General features: G+C 37.3%; 1 protein-coding gene across 4 annotated transcripts in view; it reads right to left on the bottom strand.

Moving 5' to 3' along the window:
- UTRN (utrophin) overlaps positions 1-17,198 on the bottom strand; it is a 398,463-nt gene that overhangs the window by 105,157 nt on the left and 276,108 nt on the right. For all 4 annotated transcript variants that reach the window (XM_063309056.1, XM_063309084.1, XM_063309065.1 and 1 more), the window contains 2 exons: positions 3,203-3,471; positions 1,416-1,562 (listed from right to left, as the gene is read on the bottom strand). In XM_063309056.1, coding sequence (XP_063165126.1) covers positions 1,416-1,562; positions 3,203-3,471 — 416 coding nt within the window. The remainder of the gene's footprint in view (positions 1-1,415; positions 1,563-3,202; positions 3,472-17,198) is intronic.

Genomic DNA, 17,198 nt, shown 5'->3' on the forward strand with positions numbered 1-17,198 from the left:
TTAATCAGTCGATCAAGACTTTAGATTTATGGAAATACTTTTGAGTTCCTATATCTGTATGACATAAGCTACTGTACAAACCAAAATATGTACATTAATTCTGCCCCTTGCGTGAGTTGTATTGCTGTAGACCACAGAAAACATCTTAAGCAAGAAATGAAAGTGGGGTTTTTCAATGCATGTTAATTCTATACCATTATCTATTATATTAAGTCCATCAATAAGTAGCCTTTGTCTACATGAGAGCGTTTCAGCTAGTTATAAGAGGTCAGTGTTACATTGAGTATCAGTACTGAGTTTTCTTGGGTTTTTTTCCTTCCATACTTCTATTTCCTTTGAAGTTGTATCTCAGATTGTCAGCCTCGGAGCAAGGACTGTCTTAGTTATAATTCTTTGTAAAAAGCTCTATTGCTTCTTTTCTAACTAAAGAGCTCCTGTGGGCTCTAATGAGCCCCAAAATATTTTCCATGGAACCTAATAGGATTGCCAGATGTTTTTAAAGACTATTTTAATGAAATATTAGCATGATAGTAGTAGAATACTTCAGAATCAGTGTGGTATAGTGCTTAAGATGTTGGACTGATACCAGGGAACCTAGATTCAAATCCATCCTTAGCCATATAAGCTCACTGAGTCAGTTTGGGCCCTTGACTTCTCTCAGCCCAACCTACCTTATGGGGTGGTTGTTGTGGGTATAATGGAGATGGAAGTGCCTTGAGCTGCTGAAGGAAAGGTAGCGTCTAAGTTTAACAAATAAACAATACAAAAGAAAAGACCAGCCTCAAGCATTATCTGTATTTTGAATAATGCCTCTGGGTCCCACACTGTTTAGGTATATTATCTACATACCTAAAAGGATGGGAATCCCATATTAAAGAATGTGTCAGCCCCATGGAGGCTTCTTATGGAGTTGATTTCATGGTCAGACCAGACCATGAAATCAACTCCATAAGAAGGCTAAGATTACTTTTATTGAGATTGGCTATAATGGCAGAATCTTGCAAGTCTGATTTTGGTGTTCCTCCTCCTCCTCATTAGTTCAGTAAAGTCTGCCTGAACTGCTTCCTAATATTATCTGGATATTCTGGACTTAAGAAATGATTTAACCCTTGTGGCCTTGACACCAGAATCTGCATATCTCCATCAAGGTAATATTCCTTATGCTCTATACAAATCATATGTTGAGTCATTAAGACGTCCAATGAAGCTTCAATTTAGCAGATATCATGAGATGAAATTATGTTGTATTTACATCATTTAATGTCATTTGTGCAATGACATCACTGTGGAAAGGATGTAATTTGTATTGTTTTTCAATAATATTGTAACAGAGGATGTTCTCTCTGATTTCAGGGATAATGTGGAATCAGTGACAGTTTCATGGTTCTCTCTAACTCTTAGTCAATAAAAGTTACCTGTAAAAGTTTCCATCGCATATTGAGATCATCCAGTTGTCGTGATACTTTCAAGGATGGATGAAGGTCAAGTGGAGAGAGCTGACTGGATAAGTCATTAATGCATTTGATTTTCAAGCTGATTGGTGAAATTTCTTCTCTAAATGCCTAGAATAGGGAATACACATCTGCTTTTTAAAAAAATCTTGAAGAGCAAAGTCACAATCTCTATACAATATATGTAAGTGCCCTCCTTCATTCTCTTTCTCTCTTACTCCTGACTTTCCTTAAATATATTACATGTTACTGTGAGTATTAAAAATGCTATGAATTTGCTAGTAATGCATAATATTGCCAAGGTTTACCAGGAAACATGAAGCCATTACATACTGTAAATAGTGGAAATGAGAAGGAAAAAGAAACAAAGATACTAAATGAACAGATCTTCAAATTCACTAATAAGTGTTAGAGGTCCTTAATTTCGGGCTTCATTACCTTTATATTGCATCAATAAAACATAAAAATGAAAAAGTCTTCTGAAAGCCAGATATTTCCACAAAATTGATAGAATTTTCCAACTTTACACTATTTTCCCCAAGAATTACTAGTTCAATTAATAATCAATTTCAACATCAATTTTGATGTGGTCAATAGACTGAAATCATCCTCAACAGATGATACTATGTTCACAAATGGAAAACATAGTAATTTTTCCTTTAGAATTCTTTACGCAAATACCATTAAGATATGAACAATTACCTCTTGCAGGCAGAAAAACAAGAAATATTCCCACTAGTATACAAAAGCATTCTTTTATATTTTTATTAAAATGAGAAAAGGGAAAGGTGGATACTTCATGCTTAAATCAACATATTTAAACCAGCTTTGAACTACTTCGGAGGCGACAGAAGTCAGGTTTCATTGGATTTAGCTTAATCTTTATTTGAAAGCAAGAACGAACCTCAGGCAGGGTGTTGTGTGTTTATGTGTAATGCTCCATTACTCATAAACAGTCTAATTTATTACTTTCTATACAATCTATGGATATACTGGCAACAGGCTTCTAGGTCCAATGCTAAAATACTCACTGACTTCAGAACAACATAATGCACTGGGAATTCAAAGCATTAAGGGGCATAGATTTATTTTGTTTCACAGCCAGATAATCATGTGAATATTCCAGCTTATAACTGTACTTACAGCAACCTTTCCTTTGAAAAAGAAGAGAGGGGAAATATATTTTAAGAATAATTTTAGCTCTCCAATTAAAGCAATGCAATCATAGATCAGGGCTGCATAATTAGAATATCCCTCACTGCATAATTAGAATATCCCTTCACAAATAACACACATTTGTAACACCCCCATCTCCATGGCTATTATTGTGGACAGGTGGAGATGACAGTGGGCTGGTCTCTGCAGTCCCAAGGAGTCCAGCTTGACTTGATGGCACTTACTTAGCCCTCATGGTTAAGGTGCCTTATATTCAGGATATAGGGAGAGCTTCTGTGCTCCTCAGAGTTTTCTCTGCCTCACTCCTGTTATATTGCTCTCATTATATACATTATTATAATCTTTTGCCTCTTCCTTCATTTTACTGTTCTAGAAATAAAATAATTTTAATGAAATGTTTACATATTCCCAATGGAACCTATGAAGCAGGGATAATACGGCTATTTCACTGATAAGGGTTTTTTATTCTGGATCCAGCAATAACTGGGCACTGGATTATGACTCCACTGCACAGTTTCCATAGCCAGAATCTAAATATCAGCTGGCAATGCACTTAAACAGGCACTGGGGCTTACCGTAGTCTTATCAACTTCATCCTGCAATGAGGCCATCAGCCTGTCTCCAACAGGTTTCCAACTGTTTCGCACATTCTCTGCCTCTCTCAAGTCTGCATCCAGGTCATCCATAGAACACTGCAGGTCCTTCAGTTTCTCTAGGGCTTGTTCTATCTGTTTTTGCCAACCGCTGGCACAGGTATTCAGGCTTTCCCACTTCTCTTTCACTTCCACAGACTGCTTGCGCATAGCTTTGGCAATCTTCTGTGCTTTTTCTTCAGGGGTCAACTCTGAAAATGAAAAAAAAATGCTCAATGGAATGAATAAGGATTCATATGGTCTTGACAAGAAGTATTTCTGCTTTCAAAATACACTAGCTGGGGCTGATTAAACTATGATCTTCAGTGCCCATCTCTCTGCTTGTGGTAAGCGATGTGTTTTGAGGTGATCCTCAAAGCAAGGCCAAATGAACAAGGATAAATCCTGAAACAAGCATTGTTCAAGTGGAGGCAAATGCTGAATTATAATCCTAACAGTGTTCCAACAAAGCTGGGTTCTAAAAAAGGAAAGGCCAACTTTAGAGAACCTGATAAATAATGGCAATGTTACTGTAATGTTATTGTAATGCTGATAACAACTGATAGCTGATTAATGAAATAGTATTTTCATACCACCAATGTGAAAATAAATAGCTTCAAGGGCAAGAATAACTTACAGGATCTATTAAATAGGACATAAATACTACCTGTGATATTAACCCCTAACAGCCTCTGGTACAAAACAATTTAAAATGGTTGATCTGTGGATGATTAATACTGTGAACTGGGGGGAAAAACATCCTATGAATATAGAGATTGTAGTGATGTTATCTGGGATCAGGTTTGGAAATAACATTGCAAGCTTCATAACACTGGCCATAAAAAGAGAAGCAAGCATAAATTGTTTCAGATTTTGGTTTCAAATCAGACCCAGATCAGGCTGTCTGTTTCTCCTTTGAGGAGCTGTCTCTGGGAAAACCCATTCATTTCAGGGTTCCCATCACAGATGGGCTTTTGCTGGACTTCATATTTCATTTTGAAGCAGCAGCTTCTCAAAGACAGGATGAAGGAGGAAAGAACTTTCTCTTGCTACTTTTATTTGGGGACCTAAATGAAGGTGAATCTACTGGAGTGGGCGGCCATAACCAATCTAATAAAACAAAGAAATAAAATAACTTCTCCAGAGAAAACAAGCTGAAGGGCAAATGACCACTCTTTAATTGTCCAGGTGTATATATGGTGGGACTTTAGCCCCAACAGCGGATCTCCAGATGTTTTCAAACTACAAATCCCAGGAGTCTCACTCATGGCCAATGGTAGAGGAATCTGGGAACTATAGTTCACTACTATTTAGAAGGCGACAGTTTCCTCACCTTTACTGTTTTCTTTTGCTCTCAAAGTATGCACATGACAATACAGGTAATTAGGCTAGGGAATAAATTACAAAATATTTTTGTATACTTCCAGCCTGCGCAAGCTGAATAAAGGCAAGCTCTTCCATTTCAAATCAGTACCATTTTTAGAATAATATAATGATAAATACAGTAATCATTCGTAATATATACACTCAACAGGCATAAGCAATTTAACCTGGAAATTAGAAATATCTGCTTTGAAAACAATTAGAATCCACTTAGTCAGATATAATAGCTTTTTCACCTTGCTAGTGAAGAAAGCTGTAATGAGCTTTGGATTCACAAAAACATCTCCAGCAAAACAGAATGCAATAAAATGATGTTAATAATGTATTTTTGCTTCAAGATTTTGTCATACTGTAAAGTAATTGTAATTATCATTGTCCTCCACCATCATCATTAATCATCTGTTAAAGCTGAACAGATTACTTGTTTATAAGGCTCTAAAACTGTGTTCTGAACTGAGTTTCAGGAGTTGGGTAAAAAGGAACTCAGATTCCTCCTATCTATAGTAAATGATGCCAATAACACTTCAAGCAGAACAAAGGGGGAAGGACCCTGTTGGAACATTATAGTCATAATTTTATATCTCAATTCCAGGGTACCCAATGTAGCACTCTCGGTGACTGCCTACATCTTTTTTGCTGGAGATGTTGCACTGATCAAGAAGCACCTTGTTCAGATGCTGATCCTGAACAAGGTGCTTCTTTAGATGTCTCTTAGATTCATATCTAAGAGACATCTAAAGAATGGCAGAACATATGGCAGTACTTCTTGTGCATTATTATAATACTTAACTATCTACAAGCTGAATAATTATTAATGTAACTTAACACTGTATTAAGAAGCTGCCTTATCTTTCCTAATTGGAAAGATGGGACTGGGCTTGGGCTCAAGGAAGAGCTAAGCAAAAACGGCAAAAGGCACTATAAATTTTTCTCCATTGTAAATTTCCACAGTATATTGATTAATATCAGGAATCTTCAGATTGCTGGAAGTTAATTTAAAGGACAATTCAATGTTGTTGCATTGGTAAGCGCACTGATTTTTGTTTCAGAAAAGAATTGTAGAATTACTTTTATATTTGATATAAATATAAAAGAGTCCCCCGTATGAGGGAGATGGGCGGTGATAAAAATATGATGAATAAAATAAATAAATAAAAATGTCATTTAGAACCTGGTTGAAGGCAAGCATATGTGCTATCATGAGTTATAAAGAAACTATTCACTTATGAGAAGGCATGTCTTAGACATAAATATACTTGCCATTTGGATGTTCCAGCATGTTAATGAAAAACCCACTACTTACAGAAAAACTGAGGTCATACAGTATCTGTAGAGAAAAACCATGGCTGCAGAGACAAAGTGCCAATAAATAAATTTGTGAGAGTAGCTTGGTTTTCTTTGGAATAGTTATATTGGATAGAATCCAGTGAACCTCTTCTGTCAGCAGAAGTAGGCAATTTCACCTTTCTCTAAAACCCTTCCAATTCTTCCTGGAGGAATTAGGGAATCTTCCTGCACAGACTCGTGTGTGTGCACACTCATGGGGATAGTGCATCCAATGGAAAGCACTGCATTAACCCAATTTTCATAGAGCTCCACTTCGGAAAATGAGCCACCTTAGAGATAAAGGGAACACAAACACCCTCTCTCTCTCTAACCAATATAAAGCCCCTATGCATATGCAGTGTAACTGACACAATTACGAGCACTTTGCAGAGCATCAAATACATCTTAAGGAGCACTATTATATCATACAATAAAGTCTTATGCACCTTTGTCATAACCTCACACAACATTTTGTTTCAAAGCTTCTAATGCTGACTTGAAGACATTGTGAGTAATAACAAACGCAACCTCTTCACGGCAGCTGCAGTCACTCTCCCTTAAACCTGCCCTATGCAGCTACTCCAGATGGTACCTAACATAAATGAGGTACACATATGTAAATCACTTGTAGCAAATATTTCTTTTATGGCTCAAATATGATTTATTGCACCTTTTGCATTTGTAATTAAAGCGAAGAACAGATGGTGAATGCTTAATTTAAAATGCCATACTTATGAAAATAATCTTTGCCACTGCATAATTATGGAAATTACCAGGAGATTTTCTCAATATTTTCTACCTTTCTTCTAAAATCTTTCATTCTGCCATTCTATATTCCTCTTACACTCTCAATTGTTCTTAATGTCCCTGCAGATTGCTCAAAGCTTTTGCCAAAGAAAGTCTTGGACCACTTATGTGATCTGCTACTGTTGGCTAAAACAATAGCATGACAAAAACTACTTTTAAAAGCTACCTATATACATATACATACACACACACACATACAGAGACCCAGTTTGGTGTAGTAGTTAAGGCACCAGGCTTGAAACCCGGAGACTGTGAGTTCTAGTCCTGCCTTGAGCACAAAGCCATCTGGGTGACCTTGGGCCAGTCCCTCTCTCTCAGCCCTAGGAAGGAGGCGATGGCAAACCCCTTCTGATACCCTGCCAAGAAAACTGCAGGGACTAGTCTAGGCAGTTGCCAAGAATCAGACATGACTGAATGGCAGAAATTGTGTGCATGTATGTGTGTGTGTGTGTATTATTTATATAAATAAATATATAATTTATTTATTAGCTTTATATCCTGCCTTTTCTCAGGAGCACAGTGCAATGCGTACAGCACTCCATACTCATGTTTTTCCCTAGAAACAACCCCCTCCAAGCTGAGGTAAGTTGGGCTGTGCCCAAATCAAACAGTGAGTTTCTACTACTGAGGGTGAAGCTAAACCTGAGCTGGGTGTGTTCAAAAAGGCTGCACAGACTACACACCTCTGCAAATCAGGTCTTGAAAACATGTGTTACCTTACGTCTCTTAGTTTTAGGAAAGTATTCATAAGATCTTCCTTGTGAATCTTAGGATTCAAAGCACATCTTTCTGAAAGGACAAAGGTTTGGGAATGAGGGGTTCAATGCAATCTAGTGTCCCCAAACCATTAATTTCAAAGGAAAAGATAGGAATGAATATCTTAATTGAAGGCCAAATTTAAAAAATATACACAGACAAGTAAAATCACATTCCAGAGATCCATCACATCAGACTGCTACCAAACCCCATTTTTCAAGCTTTCCTACTTAAGCAGCGCTTCCTACAGAAACAATTATGACAATACAGAGAAGTGTTCTAGCTTATCCTTGTTCCCAACTTGCTGTTTTTCTAACATGTAGGAACTTCTATCATATGCACTATCCTATGAGGATTCTAGAAAAAAAATTCATGAATGTGACAAAAATTCCTTAAATTCAGCTATTTGGTCCCACTGCTATAATCTCTCACTAAATCCAAAACATGAAGCTCCTCCATATTCTATTGAAAGTTTATTATTTTCATATACCGGCTATGGGAGAAAAAAAAAAATCTGATTAATTGGACCTTTTCATCAGTCCAGAACATTTTATTTTGCCCATTTACTTGTTCTGACTTAGTCAAAATCTATCATGAGCAATGGGCACATGGAATTAAATCAATCTGATGGTCTCAGACATATTGGGAATGTACAAATCTTGGGATCTGCAACCAATATAAACCTGCAACTGTCTTCTCAATACATAATAGACAGTATGAAGGGGGAAGAGAATCACAAGCTATCAACTTGTTGCATGTACTTGTATGTACTTGTGGCACAGACTCCACAAAGGAATATTTACCTTTTAATTCAAGAGTCACTTGTGGATCTTCCAATGTTATCAAAATACTATTACTTCCTGTTGTTTATTTGTTTAGTCACTTCCGACTCTTCGTGACTTCATGGACCAGCCCACGCCAGAGCTTCCTGTCGGTCGTCAACACCCCCAGCTCCCCCAGGGACGGGTCCGTCACCTCTAGAATGTCATCCATCCATCTTGCCCTTGGTCGGCCCCTCTTCCTTTTGCCTTCCACTCTCCCTACCATCAGCATCTTCTCCAGGGTGTCCTGTCTTCTCATTATGTGGCCAAAGTATTTCAGTTTTGCCTTTAATATCATTCCCTCAAGTGAGCAGTCTGGCTTTATTTCCTGGAGGATGGACTGGTTTGATCTTCTTGCAGTCCAAGGCACTCTCAGAATTTTCCTCCAACACCACAGTTCAAAAGCATCGATCTTCCTTCTCTCAGCCTTCCTTATGGTCCAGCTCTCGCAGCCATATGTCACTATGGGGAATACCATTGCTTTAACTATGCAGACCTTTGTTGTCAGTGTGATGTCTCTGCTCTTGACTATTTTATCGAGATTTGTCATTGCTCTTCTCCCAAGGATTAAGTGTCTTCTGATTTCCTGACTGCAGTCAGCATCTGCAGTAATCTTTGCACCTAGGAATACAAAGTCTTTCACTGCTTCTACATTTTCTCCCTCTATCTGCCAGTTATCAATCAAGCTGGTTGCCATAATCTTGGTTTTTTTGAGGTTTAGCTGCAAGCCAGCTTTTGCACTTTCTTCTTTCACCTTCATCATAAGGCTCCTCAGTTCCTCTTCACTTTCAGCCATCAAAGTGGTATCATCTGCATATCTGAGATTGTTAATGTTTCTTCTAGCGATTTTAACTCCAGCCTTGGATTCCTCAAGCCCAGCTTGTCGCATGATGTGTTCTGCGTACAAGTTGAATAGGTAGGGTGAGAGTATACAGCCCTGCCATACTCCTTTCCCAATCTTAAACCAGTCTGTTGTTCCGTGGTCTGTTCTTACTGTTGCTACTTGGTCGTTATACAGATTCTTCAGGAGGCATACAAGATGACTTGGTATCCCCATACCACTAAGAACTTGCCACAATTTGTTATGGTCCACACAGTCAAAGGTTTTAGAATAGTCAATAAAACAGAAATAGATGTTTTTCTGAAACTCCCTGGCTTTTTCCATTATCCAGCGGATATTGGCAATTTGGTCCCTAGTTCCTCTGCCTTTTCTAAACCCAGCTTGTACATCTGGCAATTCTCGCTCCATGAATTGCTGAAGTCTACCTTGCAGCATCTTGAGCATTACCTTACTGGCATGTGAAATGAGTGCCACTGTTCGATAGTTTGAACATTCTTTAGTGTTTCCCTTTTTTGGTATGGGGATATAAGTTGATCTTTTCCAATCTGATGGCCATTCTTGTGTTTTCCAAATTTGCTGGCATATAGCATGCATTACCTTGACAGCATCATCTTGCAAGATTTTGAACAGTTCAGCTGGGATGCCGTCGTCTCCTGCTGCCTTGTTATTAGCAATGCTTCTTAAGACCCACTCAACCTCACTCTTCAGGATGTCTGGCTCTAGCTCACTGACCACACCGTCAAAGCTATCCCCGATATTGTTATCCTCCCTATACAGGTCTTCCGTATATTCTTGCCACCTTTTCTTGATCTCTTCTTCTTCTGTTAGGTCCTTGCCATCTTTGTTTTTGATCATACCCATTTTGGCCTGGAATTTACCTCTGATGTTTCTAATTTTCTGGAAGAGGTCTCTTGTCCTTCCTATTCTATTGTCTTCTTCCACTTCCGCACATTGCTTGTTTAACAATAATTCCTTATCTCTTCTGGCTAACCTCTGGAATTTTGCATTTAATTGGGCATATCTCCCCCTATCAGGGTTGCCTTTTGCTTTCCTTCTTTCTTGGACTACTTCTAGTGTCTCAGCAGACAGCCATTTTGCCTTCTTGGTTTTCTCTTTCTTTGGGATGTATTTTGTTGACGCCTCCTGAACAATGCTGCGAACTTCTGTCCATAGTTCTTCCAGAACCCTATCTACTAAGTCCAGTCCCTTAAATCTATTCTTCACCTCCACTGCATATTCCTTAGGAATATTAGCGATCTCATATCTAGCTGATCTGTGGGTCTTCCCTAATCTCTTTAGTCTGATCCTAAATTGTGCAAGAAGTTCGTGATCGGAACTACAATCAGCTCCAGGTCTTGTTTTTACCGACTGTACAGATGTCCGCCACCTTTGGCTGCAAAGGATGTAGTCAATCTGATTTCGGTGTTGTCCATCTGGGGAAGTCCATGTATAAAGCCGTCTCTTAGGTTGTTGGAACAGAGTGTTTGTTATGCAAAGTGAGTTGTCTTGGCAAAATTCTATCAGCCTATGTCCTGCTTCGTTTTGTTCTCCCAGGCCATGCTTACCTGTAATTCAAGGTGTCATTTGACTGCCCACCTTAGCATTCCAGTCTCCCGTGATGAAAATAACGTCTCTTTTAGGCATATTGTCCAGTAGGTGCTGCAGATTCTCATAGAACTGATCTACTTCAGCTTCTTCAGCATCTGTGGTTGGGGCGTATATTTGGATCACTGTGATGCTAGATGGTTGCCCTGAATTCGAATTGAGATCATTCTATCGTTTTTTGGATTGTATCCAAGCACTGCTTTAGCCACTTTACGATTAATTATGAAGGCTACTCCATTTCTTCTGTGGTCCTCTTGTCCACAGTAGTAGATCTGGTGGTCATCTGATGTGAAGTGGCCCATTCCAGTCCATTTCAGTTCACTGACACCCAAAATGTCTATCTTTAATCTTGACATCTCACCAATAACCACATCCAATTTGCCCTGGCTCATAGATCTTACATTCCAGGTTCCAATGGTGTGTTGATCCTTAGAACATCGGATTCGCCGTTCACCACCAGCACCGTCGGCCGCTAGCCGTCCTTTCGGCTTTGAGCTAGCTGCGTCATCACATCTGGGGCTAGTTGAACTCATCCTCTGTTCCTCCCCAGTAGCATTTTGACCATCTTCCGACCTGGGGGTCTCATCTTCCGATGGTATACCGACATATCTCTGGTTGTACTGATCCATTTAGTTTTCACGGCAAGAATACTGGGGTGGGTTGCCATTACCTTCCCCAGGGATCGCATTTAGTCTGACCTCTCTGTCATGACCTTTCCATCTTGGGTGGCCCTTCACGGTTTAGCTCATGGCACCATTGAGGTGCTCAAGCTCCAGCACCATGACAAGGTAACGATCCTTTGCTGAAGAATATTATTACTACAGATAATAATTTCCTAGGGCACATATAGGGTAGTTGAAAAGATCTTTGCTTTTATTTTTTGCATTTATTTTGTTAAATGGAACTCCAACTTATTTATAAACTGGTGTTAATAAATAATTAATTGTAAGTAATAGATTTAATTCTTAATAACTTTGGAGCAGAGAAGAAGGAATGCAAGACTGAAAAACATCAGAAAGCACTGAACTTCTTATACTGCAAAAAAACCAAATCTGTCCAAAATAATGACCTTGTGTCCCTTTATAAATCTTGCAGGTTAGCTGCTTGTTTATAAGTGTCTTAATTAATGAAAACTTTTCAGTTGTCTATGTGACTTTTTCCATGCAGCTGGCAAACAGAAAAATCCTAACCTTGAAATCAAACTACAGCCTAGTCTCAGTCCTGGCAGTTCCCCTGTCAGACTTCTTTGACTATTTTTTTTAATTAATTTAATTAATTAATTAATTAAATTCAGTGGTGTCCTATAATGAGCAGAAGGACTCTTTCTTCTCAGAACAAGATTTTTATGCAAAAAGAGACAGAACTAAAATCAGCAGCCTGCTTCTGCTTGTGAAGTACTGCACAAATACTTGTGGTGCTAAAATGTGTATTAAGACAATGTTCTGCACACATCTCATGCACAGTGTCCCATTTTCTTTTGTATAATTCTGGCTGCCACAATGCAACTACTTTCCCTGTAGTCTTTCCCCCTGTCTTATATTATGCTGGCTTGCGAAGCTTCCACTCTTTCTGGAAAAATTTAACAAGCTCTGGGCTAAGTGAGAGAAGACTATACCTTTTCTAGCATATTCTCAGTCTTCATAAATGATAATGAAGAAAGATTATGGAGAGCATTTCCACATGAGTAGTGACATTTTATGTTGTACTGATAGGAAAGATCCAAATTACTGCAGCTCCCAGCCAAAATATATAACAAGGGATCTTAAGTTCCACCTAAAGTAAGTTAGGGATACTTCTATTATTCCATCTATATTCATGGATTTTGAAGCACATAAATTTTTCTAGCTTCTTGCAGTTGGTCAGCCAACTAATCAGGCATATTGCATAGAGTAAATGCCTTATTATAATGCTAGAACATGGGTTTGCCCTTAAGATTTCTGTTTTAATCTCCTAAATTGTGATCATGATTATTACTGCAGATCATGAAGAAATGCTGCTGCTAACCCTTTCCTGTCCTCACCTTATGAAATAACACACTCTGAACATTAGCACCATTGGCAACTGCTAGAAGTTCCCCTCTACTGTATTTATCTGAAAGGAAAAATACTACTTTCCCACCCTCTCCCTCTGAATATTAGAAACTTGTCTACCTCATTTATCATATTCTCACTGAATCTCATACGACCTTCTTAATTAAAAGTAAATTATTTGGGGAAAAAAACCCTAGTATTTATTTAAAGTAAATGAAACTCTAGTTTACACAATGGTAAAGGCGGTACAAGAATGGAGTAGAGTGGAGCTTAAATTTATCTGAATTCTTAGGCAACTCTATCATTTGAAGGTTGAATGTTTGTAAATTGGTATTTATATCATTTTTTATACAATTGATTAAGTTGGGAGAAGTGAGATGTTAATTAGCTACTTAAAATGCCGCTAGATTTTAAAATGAAGGAATTTACCATATCATCACTCACAAATCTGATATGCTCAAATGCTGAATAAATGTTATTGATCACCATTTTCTCATAACACAAGAGTCTTGACAAATTTGAATTTGGAAAATATTTTTTCCTAATAATTCTCCCAATTTAGATAAGTTAGATTATGCATGCAACCTCTCATCAAAGCTTATTAATGTAGGCTACTATTTACTTAACTCTTCAAAACAGCTAGGGATAATAAGATCCAACAAAAGAACTAGCCTGGAGAAAAAGTTCATTTGTTTGAATCGGTAAGTATTCACAATGTAAAGTGCTACAAAAAGAAGAAAGAAAAACTAAAACTCCATAAAGGTTGAGATGGTGGATAAATTGTTAAAATCAAATAAAACTGTGCATTGCACAGCTGCCACACAATTAAAACCTAAATATATCTAATTGTGCATTTTCTAGAACAAAAAGTATTTCCCTATTGACAGTACAATTAATAACAAAATAAGAATAATATTTAAATTATATAAAATGATTAATTTTTCACAGCAACTTGATGGTAAGGATAATCTGTAGTGATTGATCTGCCACATCCAAAGCTAGTTCATGACGATCAAGGCAAAAGTTAACACCAATTGCTTTTTTCTCTTTTAATCCCCATCTCCCCGTACTGGTTCCAATCAAAAATGTATGACTCCGGCTCCAACCCATTTCAGCAAAATGTGGGAGGCAGTGAGAGAAGCAGAGGCTACCCTTCAACAGGACAGCAGCACAAGTAGAGCCTTCTGTTGCTGTGGCAGAGAGACTTTAGACAGGCAACCACACTCTCCACAAGGGAGAACTACAGGAAACCACAGCTCTGCAATCCTCCAGGATTGATCCCTTAATGAATTAAATTGGATGCAATATATGTGCATTTACTTATATTAACATACTCTAAAAACCAACTTCTTTCATATATATCAGAGAACCAATGAAAGTATATGAATGGATATGAATCCTCTTTCTTTTCTGTGTTTAATAGGCAATACACTATTATTGTGCAAGAAAAAAATCATAATAAAACATTCCTTTGGGGGCAAGGTGATAGAAAAGGAGGTACTGACTTAACTACAGGCATTCTTATATGATATTAATTATACACAACCCATTTCAGTCAGGGTTGTGTCCTAATTATGAGACTCAAAAGAATTATGTCTTCATGGATGATCTCATCCGAATAGAAAAACAGTTGTATTACTTTATTTTATTACAATTACTTTTATTTAATCCTTTTGTTGGTTCTGAGACCATTGACCATGATAACATCCTAGACTGGTTCTGCAGAGTTAAGTTGCAGCATATTCTATCAGTGGTTTCACTTATCGTGTGATCCCTCAAGATACTATTTAAAATTTATATGAAGCTCCTTTATATGTTAATTAGAAGATGTGCTCCAAGACGTCTTCATGTTGAAAGCTAGTATTTGATTCAGGAGAGGCCACCTAAGACATAAATCAGTACTTCAGGAAAATACTGTCTTTCATGAGGTTTAGTTAACTGAACTTGGGTCTTGAGAATTCACTGTGGGTAAGTAATTCCCAAAGATGGATATTAAACAACTAGTTGTACTGAATTGAGTTACACTCCTTCTGAAGAAACAGTTCTGCAATTTGGGAGTGCTACTACTCTTCACTGTCACTAGAGGTCAAAGTAATCCCCACAGCTCCAAATATTTACCATTAGGTTTGTCAGGTATGTCAGCTACATGCATTTTCTGGACAGCAACAGCTTGGCTATTGTGATTCATGCTCCAGTATATTTCTAATTGCTTCACTGCTTCATATGGGACTGCCTTTGGATAACCATTGGATAATTGTAATCCATGTAAATATGACCTTGGAACCGGTTCATAAATTACAATTACTACAAAACAACAGCTTCATTACTGATGGGGGTATGTACATATTATAATTGTGCTAAACAATCTGTAGTGTCCATTGAGCAAGGTGAGGACACTGGTATTAGTATACAAATCCTAAACAACTAGGGACAAGGTTACTAAAAATAGTCTTAATAATAGGGTTTTGTTTAAAAACAACTATTTACCATGTTGGGAAAATATATGAGATATCTTCAGATGAAAAAAAATTTAAATGTGCCTTGGTTAAGTAGAATTACATCCATTAAAATAAATACTTTATCAAGATTTTATTTTCTGTTTCAAATTCTTTCAATTCATATTGAAAACAAGGCACGAAGTGATTGGCATAAACAAGTAATGAACTACATATGGTCCAAGGATTAAAATTCAAGATTCTACAGGACTTGAAAGAGTGAGGTGCACTAACTGCTCCAGAGTTTAAAATGTATCACCAGGCTAGCTGTTCAACATGGATTTCAACATGAGAGCCAGTTTGGTCTAGTGGTTAAGGAGCCAGGCTAGAAACTGAGAATTCTAGTCCCACCATAGGTATGAAAGCTGGCTGGGTGACTTTGGGCCAGACTCTCTCTCTTAGCCCAACTCACTTCACAGGGTTGCTGTTGTGGGGAAAACAGGAGGAGGACGGAATATTAGGTATGTTCGCCGCCTTGAGTTATTTATAAAAATAATAAAGGCGGGGTAGAAAATAAATAAATAAATAAATAAATAAATAAATTTCAGAGTGGATTGTATCATCTTATGGCTTGGTTATATCTAAGGAAGTGGCGGGACTTTCAGATGGCTTGCAAAAATATACAGTATCTGGATTGAACAATCTTTAAGAGACTGTGCAATAATAAATAATGTACTGAATATCTGGAATAAACACAGTAAAAGAGTTGTTATAATACAAGTTCAGCAGTAAAGAAATACGACAAATAAATAAATAAATAAATAAAAGAACCCCCTCTCATATCGTTATTAAGTATTTATTTTTATGACAAGGAAAGTTTCAACAGAGGGCTAACAATTCATTCAGACTGCAAGGCTTGCTGTATATATTCATGGATAAGCCAAGAATTTTAGGTTCCAAAATACATCCAAAAAAGGGGTTCCGCTTATCCGCGGATGGGCTTATCTGCAAATATATATGGTAGTTATCAATATGATGAAGACAAAATTCTTTGAAACTCTTACTTCACAATGGATGAGTTTACTTGATTGGTTTCAGGACCTTCAAAATATGCAGCATAGTATCAAAAGAAATGCAGAAACAAAGAGGATTACTGAGAGATTTGATTGAATTAGCAAATCTTATAATATGTATGTCAGAACATTTGTTGAGCCATATTTATCGACAGCTGGTTAAGTATGACTCATTAATCAAAGCGGATTAAATGGATGCAGAATTTAAATACAGTAACAGACATGCAACAATGGGAATTTCAATGTAAGAAAAATAAATAAATTTACTCTGAATATTATACTCAAAGAAAATTGGTATAAGATGTTTTATTGTTGGTATACTACTATAAGGATATGCTTTTTGCTGGAAAGGTCGTCTAATCCCTCTAATGGAAGAGTAACAAACCAAGTTGTGGGAATATACTTCAATATCTAGAATAATTTCCTACCTTAAAAACAAATCTGACACAGATTTCAACTGAAACTGGAAACTACTCTTACGCTATAATCTAAAACATGGATTGGTACTGCATCCAGAATTTGGGTTTATCTATGCATAGAATCTATGTTTCAATGGTATTGACCTAATTCAAAACAGATTTTTAGAAAGATGGACTGACCTTACTACAGTGTACAATTCCATTCAGTATTTATATTCTGACCAGTTTGTGATTAGCCTGGTCCACCACTGCAACCATTTAATGAAGATACTTATAATATGCTCTTATTATCCAAATATGCTGTTTTGCTCAAATTTGTTGGGGACTCCAAAGTAAACCAATTATGTAGTTAAGACTAGCAAGATGTTAACAGAGCATGGAAGAAATTCATAATCCAGGTAATAGATCATTCGAGGTTACATGTTGGCATCCTTAAATTCCTT

Source organism: Candoia aspera, chromosome 1 (assembly GCF_035149785.1).
Source record: "Candoia aspera isolate rCanAsp1 chromosome 1, rCanAsp1.hap2, whole genome shotgun sequence".
Classification (NCBI taxonomy): Eukaryota; Metazoa; Chordata; class Lepidosauria; order Squamata; family Boidae; genus Candoia; species Candoia aspera.